A 12,384-nucleotide genomic window follows, 5' to 3' on the forward strand; every position below is an offset into this window, starting at 1 on the left:
TACTAAATGAGGGTCCCTACCCTAGCTGGTAGGAGTTGCCAATTTTTCCCCTGGTAGGGCCCCTCCGCCTTTAACTGCAGCCTGACAGAAATTTAGCAGGTGGGGTTTTTTTTTCTCCATCAGTTCCATCTCCAGGCTCAGTTTTGCTTGCTAATTTTTTGCCTGTAAGGCTGCTGTTAAATGCAGACTAAAGCTGGCAACCTTCTTCAGCAGCTGAAGAAGAAAACAGTGGCTGCTGATGAGGGTTGCCAACTTTTTTCTGGCAGTGGGCTCCTTTGCCTTTTACAGCTGTCTGACAGGTTTTTCTCTCACAGGGGGCAAAACACAAAGGAGACCAGTAGGAAAGGAGGAAAGCAAATTTTGGACCTTCTAAATACCTCATTTGCTGACGTTTCTGGTTGTGCTCCTGCATAAGATGCCTTGTTCAACGCACAGACAAGTCCCAAAGACAGCCCTCTCGTCGGTGCAAATTTCCCTTGAAGAAAAAAAAATATATATCAATGGAAGTTTCACATCCAGAAAGGGCTGCGGCTTTGGGCGACAAGGTAGTGATTCTGAACTGCATGAGACAAAGTGCCTCTGCTAATTTTATTTTAATGTGAAATAAAATGAATTTTAAGTCTTAAACAATTCTTCCATACTGGGGTCAGTTGCACTCAGAGAAAGAACACCTAGCAGAAACCTTGTAGTTAATGTATTATCTAATAAATGGCTTCCAACAACAAAAGTGCTTTGTCATCCATTTATCCAAATTCTTAAAAAAAAGAAGCCTCAGCTCATACACACCTTTCTTTCTTCATTGCATATCAATGGATCTTCCCCTATACACACAGTGAACATGGTGCGATGTGGTGGGGAAAGGATTAGGCTAGGACTATGAAAACCTGGGTTCAAATCCCAGAGCTGCCCTGATAACAACGTCACCTGTTTCACAGTGTGGTCGTGGGGATAAAAACACAGCACTGTATGTTGCATTGAGTTAATGAGATGAAAGGTGGAAGCATGCTCAGTGCATTTCCCCTCAGTTCTGATACTGCTTGGGGGGGGTCCCTATTACTTGATAAAAGGTGGGAGGAATGTGATAAATATAGAGGCAAAGTGCAGGTCAGAACAGAAATCGCTGCCTTCTTGCATCCCTAGATACAATATATATTTTTCATGCTACTGTTATAAGAAAAACCTGTTCCTTTTCCCTTATGGGGTAACCAAGAGCCCGTATAGCAATGTTTCTCAACTTTGGGTCCTCAGATGTTGTTGGACTACAACTCCCATCATCCCTGAGCTCTGGCCTTGCTAGCTAGGGATGATGGGAGTTGTAGGCCAAAAACATCTGGGGACCCAAGGTTGAGAAAGGCTGCCATATAGAGATAGGTCCCCTATCAGTAGGAGAAAATAACAGAGGCCAAACAGAGAATATTGAGAAGCAAGGCAGCTAGTAAGCCTAATCTTTATTAACTGGTGCAACAGGGTCCCCACTCCTCCCACCCCACAGGAGGCAGGAGGGACCCAGAACAATGGTACGCAAGCTCTTATATAAACTTTTGAAATTACCCACCCTGTAGCTCAAGACCACCCCCAAAAACATCATACACCACATGAGGCGGTCTACAGCAGAAATCCTGTTTGCCAGGATATCTGTTAATGATCACTGATTGCTTTATCTGGGCAGCCTGGCCATTCTTTTGTGGTGGTAAATACAGTGGTGCCTCGCAAGACGAAAAGAATCCGTTCTGTGATTCTCTTCGTCTAGCGGTTTTTTTGTCTTGCGAAGCAAGCCCACTGACGGATTAGAGGATTAGCGCTATTAGCGGCTTTTAGCAGCTTATCAGCTTATCGGATCAGCTGATAAGCGGCTTAGCGGCTTAGAACAAGGGGGGGGGGAGAAAAAAACCCGCAGGAACTCGCAAGATATTTTCGTCTTGCGAAGCAAGCCCATAGGAGATTCGTTTTGCGAAGCACCTCCAAAACGGAAAACTCTTTCGTCTAGCGAGTTTTCCGTCTTGCGAGGCATTCGTCTTGCGGGGCACCACTGTACTTTAATTCCTGAAACCAGGTCATAGACTCACCTTATTCATACACAAGTACACCCTTAAGACAGGATTTGTAAGCAAAAAGACAAAGGGAAGTTTCCCATTTCCTTCCTCCTTGCAGAGAAATATTTGAGGTCAATTTGGGAGAGTCAAAATGGTTTCAGGACTGCTCTCCTGTAATATTTCAGACATGTGGTTTATATACTTATGTGTTTGCCTTGTACATTTATTTTATATTTGGGACCTTATAACACCACACAAATGGAGTTCCTGAAGAACGCTATCGTTCTTGTGAACATAAAAAGCATGAGACGGGGAGAGATGCTTTTAAACCGAGGCATGATGTAAACGTGCAAAACTTGTTTTCTTTCCAGGCTTCTCTTGGAAAAAGGAAAAGGTAAATTTGCACTGAATGGAGTGTAGCTCCTTCCAATTCTATCCCACTGCTCTAAAAACATTACATCTATCTTCCCTTCAACCAAAGACTCGCCACTGCCTGCATCTCTGTACATGGCCAAGGAGGAACTGCAATAATCCATCACCTAAGCATGGAAAGGCTCATTGAATGCCACACACCAGATTTCCAATACCGAGAGCAAGGTCTGCTTTCTCGCTGCCATTCCAAAATGTAAAGATATTGCTAATGTACTATTAGCACAATTTCCATGCCCTACAGGGGATGTCGTGTCGCATAAACTGGCCGGACGTATGTCCTTGCAAGTACTGAAGCTTTGAGCTATCTGGCCCTTGATGCTATCATTAGATGCCGCTTTAATGCTATTTGCTTAACAGATGTTTGCGCCTGCCCCTCTCACATGCTGTGAAATTATCCCAGGCGGTGTTTTCAGAGAGCCTGTGCATCATCTAAATGAACGCTCTGGTCGAGAGAGATTCATTCTGTTCCTTTGGCACCGTTTAGAAAAATCAATTTGGTGCCAGTAGAAATCTGCAAACTTGACAGCTGCAGGCCTGAAGCTGTGTTTTGATCCGGGCGGCTCTTTTCCAAAATTCCCCTCTGTAAAGCATCATGTTCCTGTTTCAATGCACTGGCAATAAATAGAAGGTTTTATGATGTCCAACAAACAGCTACAATTCCTCACTTTTGAAATGATACCAAAGAGTTTTCAGGGACTCCACTTCTCTCTCTCTTTTTAAGAATAGGCAACATCTAGAACAATTCTGCAAAGTACTGAGAACCGAGGGGAGCCATTTCATACATGGAGAATCATCCAGACAAAGTTAACTAGATGGTAAGCTAGTCTTCCGGGTAAATGCAGTTAACCATGGCATTTACCAAAGCCCCTTTAGCAGATGACTTGGGATGTATGGACATTCTGATCCATGACTCATAAACATCAGGGGGGGGGGGAATTCAAGGTACTACATTGGCACTACACCAGTCAACAACTGACACCACCAAGTTGGATGACCTTAAAACAAATCTCTCCAATCTCTTGGGGCAGCACTTCATCAAATCACCAGCAAAGAAAATAGCTTTCTGCAGAGACTGGGAGCCAGACAGCTGTCCATCTTGTAGCACTGGCACCTGCCATATGCATAAGCTGGCAGAGTTAAATCAATCAGCTCTCCCTTCTGAAGGGAACTTTTATCACTGCAGTTTTTAGGCTTTTTGCTGAGACAGAACTAATTTTGTGGGCAGTGTTCAGCTATGACTGATTTATCTCTTTCGTCGCATTTTCTTCCCATTTGTCTTCATCGTAAATACCTTGCTTGCCTTCGTAAGACACATTCGATAGTCAGAGCTCAGGAACACACCAAAATCCACCACCGCTGAAGAACCATGTCAGTCCCACCCAAACAGGAAGCTTTTTATAGTCCTTTCTGAGCAGGAGGGCTAAAGATCAGCTTAGGTGGTTGGGCATGATGGAGCCAGTCTACAACCTGAGAAAACTTCACTAAATGCAGCATACAGTACCAGATTTCTAGTAGTCCACAAATTTATTGCCGTCTCTCCTCTGTTCAGAATAGATGGGATGGTGGGTGTCCGATCCTCATATCCTGTGAAATGTGGGTATGCTTCAACGTAGGACAGGCTGAGCCAGCACCAACAGGTACTGAGCAGGAAAAGCAAACAATCTCTGTGTACTGTGGATTTTTGAGGGCACCACAGGAGGTCCTGGTGAACACCTTGGCACCCAGGAGTGCCACATTGGCAACCCCTGTACTTGGAAAACTAAAGCAGACACCCAATTTATACACGGGCTTGAGGGAAATCACTCAATTCGTACAACAAAAGCTCCTGGGATTTCAGAGAATCATAAGAGTTGGAAGAGACCACAAGGGCCATCGAGTCCAACCCCCTGCCAAGCAGGAAACACCATCAGAGCACTCCTGACATATGGTTGTCAAGCCTCTGCTTAAAGACCTCCAAAGTAGGAGACTCCACCACACTCCTTGGCAGCAAATTCCACTGTCGAACAGCTCTTACTGTCAGGAAGTTCTTCCTAATGTTTAGGTGGAATCTTCTTTCTTGTAGTTTGGATCCATTGCTCCGTGTCCGCTTCTCTGGAGCAGCAGAAAACAACCTTTCTCCCTCCTCTATGCGACATCCTTTTATATATTTGAACATGGCTATCATATCACCCCTTAACCTCCTCTTCTCCAGGAGGGATTTGAGCAGCTTCCTAAACTCAGGTGAACAGGGTTGGAAAATAATGATTCTTCTTGTGGTACCTTAAAAACCTAACAGATTACTGGTAGCCTAAACTAGTAGTTTAAACTTGAAGAGTAAACATTCATCAGATGTATGAAATGCTATCCACCTCTAGTATAAAGGGTAAAGTTAAAGGGACCCCTGACCATTAGGTCCCGTCGTGGCCGACTCCGGGGTTGCGGCGCTCATCTCGCTTTATTGGTCAAGGGAGCCGGCGTACAGCTTCTGGGTCATGTGGCCAGCATGACTAAGCTGCTTCTTGTGAACCAGAGCAGCACACAGAAACGCCGTTTACCTTCCTGCTGGAGTGATACCTATTTATCTACTCGCACTTTGACGTGCTTTCGAACTGCTAGGTTGGCAGGAACCTCTGGTATACATGGATATACAAGAGGGAAAATGTAAAAAGAAACCACATTAGCATTCTTATTTACAGAGGCAGTCAGTAAATGCTCAGAAGCACCACCTCTTCTAGCCAGTTTACAGATAAAAACGGTCACTGGAGCTATGTGGTAATTTGCAGTACAGAAAATGCCACTCTCTGCCACAAAAATTGCCTATCAAATAGGTTCACATTGCTATTAATGGAATGCAGCACTGGAGACAACTAGATTCACTGTTTATTGTTTAAAAAATACTGTTAGTAAAAATGCCAACAATTAAGCATTCTCCATAGATTTTGAAACCTCCACAGCATTTTAGAAATATGGAGAGATCCGCAACAGTGTTATCTTCAATTTCTCCATGCCCACAAACAGCAAGGTCAGAAATATATTTTTTAAAAACAAAAGAGAGAACATTTAGGGTCCCTTCTTCCTCTTTCTCCCCTCTGGGATGTCCTCCAAAGAAAACAATCAGACAGGTCTGGCTGGGAGCACTTTTCCGGAACATTCACCAAAGCCAACGCGATAACCGTTTCCCTGACAGTAGCCTGTGGGATGAGAAAGCACATACACAGGAAACGATAACTGTTAAAAGCAGATTGAGGAAAATGTACTAAAATGATTGAGGAAAAGTGCAGAACATATGACACACAAAAAACTCCCTCACTTGTTAAGATAAGTAGCCCAATGATGGAAAGAAGTCATCCAAAAGGCAAAGCAGAGCCTTTGTGATCGTGGCCCCACCGCCGAGGAAGGAATTTCCCAAGGTTGTCTGCCAGAGTGCTTATTTTGTTTTTGTTCTTCTCAGAAAGGCTCTTCTGGCAACAATTCTATTTTATTGCTAACTGACTTAAGCAATGCATCTGGGCACCAACTGTGTTCCATATGTGCTTATGGGCAATTTCCCTTACACCAGGGGCAGGCAAGCTCAGGCCTGGCGGCTGCATGTAACTCTCCCACCTTCTCTGAGCGCAAACATGAATTAGCATTTTCTTGTCGCATTCAGAATTGCCAGTGTTTCCTCCTAACCAGACATGTGCACTTGCTAGTTGGCATCAGCTATCAAGCCCATTAATCAAACCATCATATGTGCAAAAGCCAGTCAGAGTGGACAATACTGAACTTGCCGGGCAAAGAGTCAGGCCTGGCTGAAGGCAGTTCTCATGTTCCTACTGTCCTTGTTGTGTCCTTTTTTGGAAAGTTAAAAAATGTCTTTTAAAAACTATTAGGAACTCCAGGTCAGGGTAAACACAGTTATCTTTTTCAATGAGGTTGTTTCACGATAGATCATCCCATTTTATTTTTTTAAATTAACTACTGCATCTCAGATTTTGATTAAAATTGCTGTACTGGATTTGTCTCACATGTCAAAGTCACCAGTGTGAACAAATACTTCCTATGCCTTATAGTTTTCAAGTTATGGTGTGTGTGTGTGTGTGTGTGTGTGTGTGTGTGTGTGTGTGTGAGGAATTAGGGGTCCTTAAGCTTAAGCTTCATTAGTTTCATACAGTGGTACCTCAGGTTAAGTACTTAATTCGTTCCGGAGGTCCTTACTTAACCTGAAACTGTTCTTAACCTGAAGCACCACTTTAGCTAATGGGGCCTCCTGCTGCCGCCGCGCCACTAGAGCACGATTTCTGTTCTCATCCTGAAGCAAAGTTCTTAACCTGAAGCACTATTTCTGGGTTAGCAGAGTCTGTAACCTGAAGCGTATGTAACCTGAAGCGTGTGTAACCCGAGGTACCACTGTACTAGATTTGTCCTTGCCTGTGGCCAACACTTTGGGGTGGCCTGCAGGGACTTGCAGCATGTCCATGGCAAATCCTGACACCTGGTATTTTTTAACCCATATTCAATGGTTTCCTATGCACCAGGGCTTCAGAGCACTCCCGAAAACGTCCTGTTCGCCTCCTCCATCAATGCTTCCAGGTGTGCTAAAAATAGCACCAGTAGGAAGCAGACTGTGATGCTTTTGGCAGCCAAGGAGCAAAGGATCACTCTTGGTTGTGCCAGAGGCATCACAGATATCACAGCAAGCGATGGACTGAAGGAGATTGCAGGACGAATTCACATAAGCAGGTCAGCAGCCATCAGCCTGAGATTAACTGGCGTCGCTTAGCTGCATTCGCTATTTGGCTCTACATCTCAGATATGGAACATTTAAAAAATAATAATTTTTATTATTATTAAAGATTTCTTAGTTTACAAAGATACATGTGTTCTCTCTTTTTTCAAGTAGCGTTTTCTACAGATCAGTTTCATTTGTTGTGAGACATTAGTGTTGCATACAGTGTTAGGTTAGGAAGAAAAGAGGGGGAGGGGGAATGGTGAGTGGGGTGGGGTGGGGTCAGGTGCAATGCCTCTATTCTTCTTCTTAGTGTATGTGTGGGGTTTTGTGTCAGCGTCACAGCGTGGGTTCTCTCACTACTGTATTTGCTTGTTGTATTTTCTTGTCTTTGGTTGGCTGTAGCGAGATTTGTTTTTTTGTGTGAGTGGGGTATGTGTGGGTGTGAGGAAGAAGAAGAGGAGGAGGAGTAGTTTGGATTTGATATCCTGCTTTATCACTACTTTAAGGAGTCTCATGCTGACCCTGACATGTACTCTATCTCATCCTACTCCGCAAATGCACTCACCTGTTATAACGACTTCATCTCCATCCTGCAGAAATTTACGAGACTGGCCATGACCAAGGTCAATGGCTTTTGTTCCTTTCCACGACAATTCCAACATGGAACCAAAGTTCTCGGGATCCTTCAAGCAGAAATTGAAAACAGGTACTTAGCATCAACTCTGCGTGTGGATGTCCTGCTGCTGTACATCTTGGACCCACTGGTTGAAGGAGGGGTGGGGAACTAATTTCAGATCCATGGTTGCAATCCTCTGGGGGCAACCTTCCAAGAGGGATGGACAAAAAGGGATGGAGCAACGAATGCAAGTTTTACCTAGGTGTAGTAAGTGTCAGAGACCAAGCTGAGGAGTACTGCTCTGATGAGGAATGGTGGGCGCCTCCCCTTCTCCCTGCTCCTGACCAGGATCCTGAAGCTACCCAGGTGCAGTGGAGCAGTATAGATTTGGAACAGTGGCTTGCAGAGGGGCATAGTTCCGAAGACAAAAGTTGGGATGAACTGGGGGTTGAACAGCAAAGTGAAGAAGAACTGGGAGAGAGAGAGCTAACAGACTCTCTCTCTCACTGGAAAGTGCCCAGCCTATCAGTCCAAGGTTACGCAGAGCAGATAAGGTGGCTACACAAAAAGCACAATGATTGCTTGATCAGGGAAGCGGGTGGAAACCTTAATGGGGAGCACCTTCACTCTGAGAAAGGCTGCTTTGTTCTTTTGCTGTGATCATTAAAGACTCTTTAAACGGTAAGCGACTCTTTTCACTTTGTCCTGCTTATCAATGGCCAAAGTGGGGGGGAGGAAGTCGAGTCCCTGGTGCCTGAGAGTAAGCTAGTTTCTACACACTTACAAACACCCACCCACACACCTATCCTTCATCCAGGCAAGGAAGATCCATTACCAATATATTCCAACCAGGCAAAATACTCCAGGATAATGCAAAGTAAGGCTGGCAAAGAATGTGGCCTGGCAAGATGACCCTGGAGTGCTGCATTTGCCCCTTAGATCTGAGGTTCCCTAACCTTGGGCTAAAGGAAATCAAGGATATTCTTGGATCCTAAAGAGTGGATCTCTGCCAGAAACAGCGATTGATCCAGTCCGCTGACGTTCTACGGCTTAGTCACTTGGCTATAATGTAATCCTTTATTCTCTGGGAGATGCTATTGCTTACAGAGCGTTTGTGGGGGTGTTGGTTTTTTTAGAGCTAATGCCTTTAAAATCTCTGAACAGTCTGTTAAAACAAAGCATAGCAAAGCCTTCCACAAAGGTGCCTGATCAAGTACAAAACAGAAGACAAAACAGGAGACAAACCTATTTCAGCATTTTTCTCTCACTGTGCAAGAAAAACAGCTTCCACCCTTTTCCCTCTCCCACTAGAGCAGTGTTTCTCAACCTGTGGGTCCCCAGATGTTGTTGGACTACAACTCCCATCATCCCTAGCCAGCATCACCAGTGGTCGGGGATGATGGGAGTTGTAGTCCAACAATATCTGGGGACCCACAGGTTGAGAACCGCTGCACTAGAGGCAGGTGGTGGTGGGCAGCAAGGAGGGATCCAGTTTTGATTATGACACTTACAGCCTGGACTACACAAACACTACATCCAGGGGCACCGGGAAATATGAAAACTGCATTTCCCACGGCTCCCAGCTTTCCTGATATGCTATGAATGTGCAACAATTTATGGCTTTGGTACCTGCTTCAGCGGCACTGTGGGTTAAACCACAGAGCCTAGGACTTGCCGATCAGAAGGTCGGCGGTTCGAATCCCCGCGATGGAGTGAGCTCCCGTTGCTTGGTACCTGCTCCTGCCAACCTAGCAGTTCGAAAGTACGTCAAAGTGCAAGTAGATAAATAGGTACCGCTCCGGCGGGAAGGTAAATGTCATTTCCGTGCACTGCTCTGGTTCGCCAGAAGCGGCTTAGTCATGCTGGCCACATGACCCGGAAGCTGTACGCCAGCTCCCTTGGCCAATAAAGCGAGATGAGCGCCACAACCCCAGAGTTGGTCACGACTGGACCTAATGGTCAGGGGTCCCTTTACCTTTAAAAAGGTAAAGGTACCCCTGCCCGTACGGGCCAGTTGTGTCCGACTAGGGTTGTACGCTCATCTCACTTAAGAGGCCGGGAGCCAGCGCTGTCTGAAGACACTTCCGGGTCACGTGGCCAGCGTGACGAAGCTGCTCTGGCGAGCCAGCACCAGTGCAGCACACGGAAACACCGTTTACCTTCCCACTATAAAGCGGTACCTATTTATCTACTTGCACTTAAGGGTGCTTTCAAACTGCTAGGTGGGCAGGAGCTGGGACTGAACGACAGGAGCTCACCCCGCCGCGGGGATTCGAACCGCCGACCATGCGATCGGCAAGTCCTAGGCACTGAGGTTTTACCCACAGCGCCACCCGCGTCCCACCTGCCACCCGCCCCTTTACCTTTATCTTACAGCTATCACCCAGCTGCCTTACTTCCAGTAATTCATACTGGATGGGTCAGGAGGAAGCTGTTTTTAATATTGAAGGGGGCACCTCTAAACCCCGGTGTGCCTATGTCATCCTGGGCATGGAAACATCAGAAGGTCTTATCTGGATCTGTTTCAGATCAGACATGGCCTGGGACCCAGTGGACCCACAGGTACTGGACTCTCTATATTCGGATTTAAAATCTAGATTTGGTGGAGCTCCCCATCATCTCTACTGCAAATACGATGCATTGCAATCAGGGTATGGTTAATTAAATGCTTACAGGCCCGCTAATAGTTCCAGAGGCCAGGAGGTCTCCAGGCCTGAGGTTGCAGCCATTGACAGTATGGTGAGCCAGTTGCTGTTTCATGGTCCAGTACATGTGCTGCAAGATAAAAGAGAGGAGAGGGTTTTAGAGTGTTGGAGATACATGGGGTGTTGCCCTATACAAGGTCAAGCTGTTTCTCCATCTAGCCCATGACAGCCTCTTATTGTCAGCAGCTCTCTCCAGGGACTCAGCCAGAGATCTTCCCCACCACTGGGTCCTTTTAAAATAGAGGTGTCTTGGATTGAACCGGGAAACCTTTTACATGCAAACCACCTGCTCTGTTAGTGAGCTCCTCACTAATGGGGGAGAAATTAGGGATGGGGGAGAAATTAGATTCAGTTTGCATTTAGAGATAAACCTATATAACTGGCATTCTCCAAAACAATGCACGAACCAAAACACAGCCATCCTTCAAAATTTGCACTTTCTGGATTTTGTAATGCAATTCCCCAGCCAAGTAATGTGTACCAAAATGCTTATAACTAGGGTAAAGCGTGCATATAAATGCATATATTTATTAAAATAACAGGCATTATAACATTATAATATAATATAATATAATATAATATAATATAATATAATATAATATAATATAATATAATATAATATAATATAATATAATATAATATAATATAATATAATACAATACAATATAATATGCACACATAACATACATGCATACCTAACATTTGTGAAAACACACACACAGAAAACAGAATTTTACTTCCACTAATTAACAGAGATTCTCAGAAGCCTCCCCTTTCTGCTTTTACACCATTCATACCATATGTACTTAGGCACTTTATTATTATTATTATTATTATTATTATTATTATTATTATTATTATTATTATTATTATTTTATTATTATTTATACCCCGCCCATCTGGCTGGGCTTCCCCAGCCACTCTGGGCGGCTTCCAAAAGAATATTAAAATACTATAATACATCAAACATTAAAAGTTTCCCAAAATAGGTGACAATGTGGCTCAATGACTAGTGTGAGGTTTGTAGCAGTGCCCACTTCAAATCCTGTCTCAGCTGAAAACACGGGAGAGAAAACATTTCTTACCTTAAAGTTTGAGTGGCAAATATTAGCAGGCTTGCTCATTCCATCTCCTGAAAACAAATCAATAAGTTTGCAGTAAGGAGGATTGTGAGGACTCAATGTTTTAAATACCATCACCTGTGTCCAAGTAACTGCAGTCAACATAAATATGGATGAAGCAAATGTGTGAGAGTTGCTCTGTGTCTGATATTCGTAGAGATGGGCAATCCCTAGGTTTGGATGGCGGCTTTCTGGACAATACACTTTAGATGCAACTTTATACTTTTCCAATCTCAGTACTACAGAGGAGGATGCGGGTGGCACTGTGGTCTAAACCACTGAGCCTCTTGGGCTTGCACATCAGAAGGTCGGCGGTTCAAATCCCCACGATGGGGTGAGCTCCCGTTGCTCTGTCACAGCTCCTGCCAACCTAGCAATTCAAAAGTACACCAGAGCGAGTAGATAAATAGGTACCGCTGTGGCGGGAAGGTAAATGGCATTTCATAGAATCATAGAATCATAGAGTCGGAAGAGACCACAAGGGCCATCGAGTCCAACCCCCTGCCAAGCAGGAAACACCATCAGAGCACTCCTGACATATGGTTGTCAAGCCTCTGCTTAAAGACCTCCAAAGTAGGAGACTCCACCACACTCCTTGGCAGCAAATTCCACTGTCGAACAGCTCTTACTGTCAGGAAGTTCTTCCTAATGTTTAGGTGGAATCTTCTTTCTTGTAGTTTGGATCCATTGCTCCGTGTCCGCTTCTCTGGAGCAGCAGAAAACAACCTTTCTCCCTCCTCTATGTGACATCCTTTTATATATTTGAACATGGCTATCATATCACCCC

General features: G+C 44.7%; 1 protein-coding gene across 1 annotated transcript in view; it reads right to left on the minus strand.

The window, feature by feature from the left end:
• Positions 1 to 5,302: 5,302 nt before the first annotated feature.
• FAH (fumarylacetoacetate hydrolase) overlaps positions 5,303 to 12,384 on the minus strand; it is a 31,160-nt gene continuing 24,078 nt past the window's right edge. Inside the window, exons 11-14 of the mRNA XM_082198708.1 lie at positions 11,562 to 11,608; positions 10,445 to 10,546; positions 7,721 to 7,838; positions 5,303 to 5,635 (exon numbers count right to left, since the gene is read on the minus strand). Coding sequence (XP_082054834.1) covers positions 5,559 to 5,635; positions 7,721 to 7,838; positions 10,445 to 10,546; positions 11,562 to 11,608 — 344 coding nt within the window. The 3' untranslated portion in view covers positions 5,303 to 5,558. The remainder of the gene's footprint in view (positions 5,636 to 7,720; positions 7,839 to 10,444; positions 10,547 to 11,561; positions 11,609 to 12,384) is intronic.

Source organism: Podarcis vaucheri (assembly GCF_965113315.1).
Source record: "Podarcis vaucheri genome assembly, chromosome: 14".
Taxonomy (NCBI): domain Eukaryota; kingdom Metazoa; phylum Chordata; class Lepidosauria; order Squamata; family Lacertidae; genus Podarcis; species Podarcis vaucheri.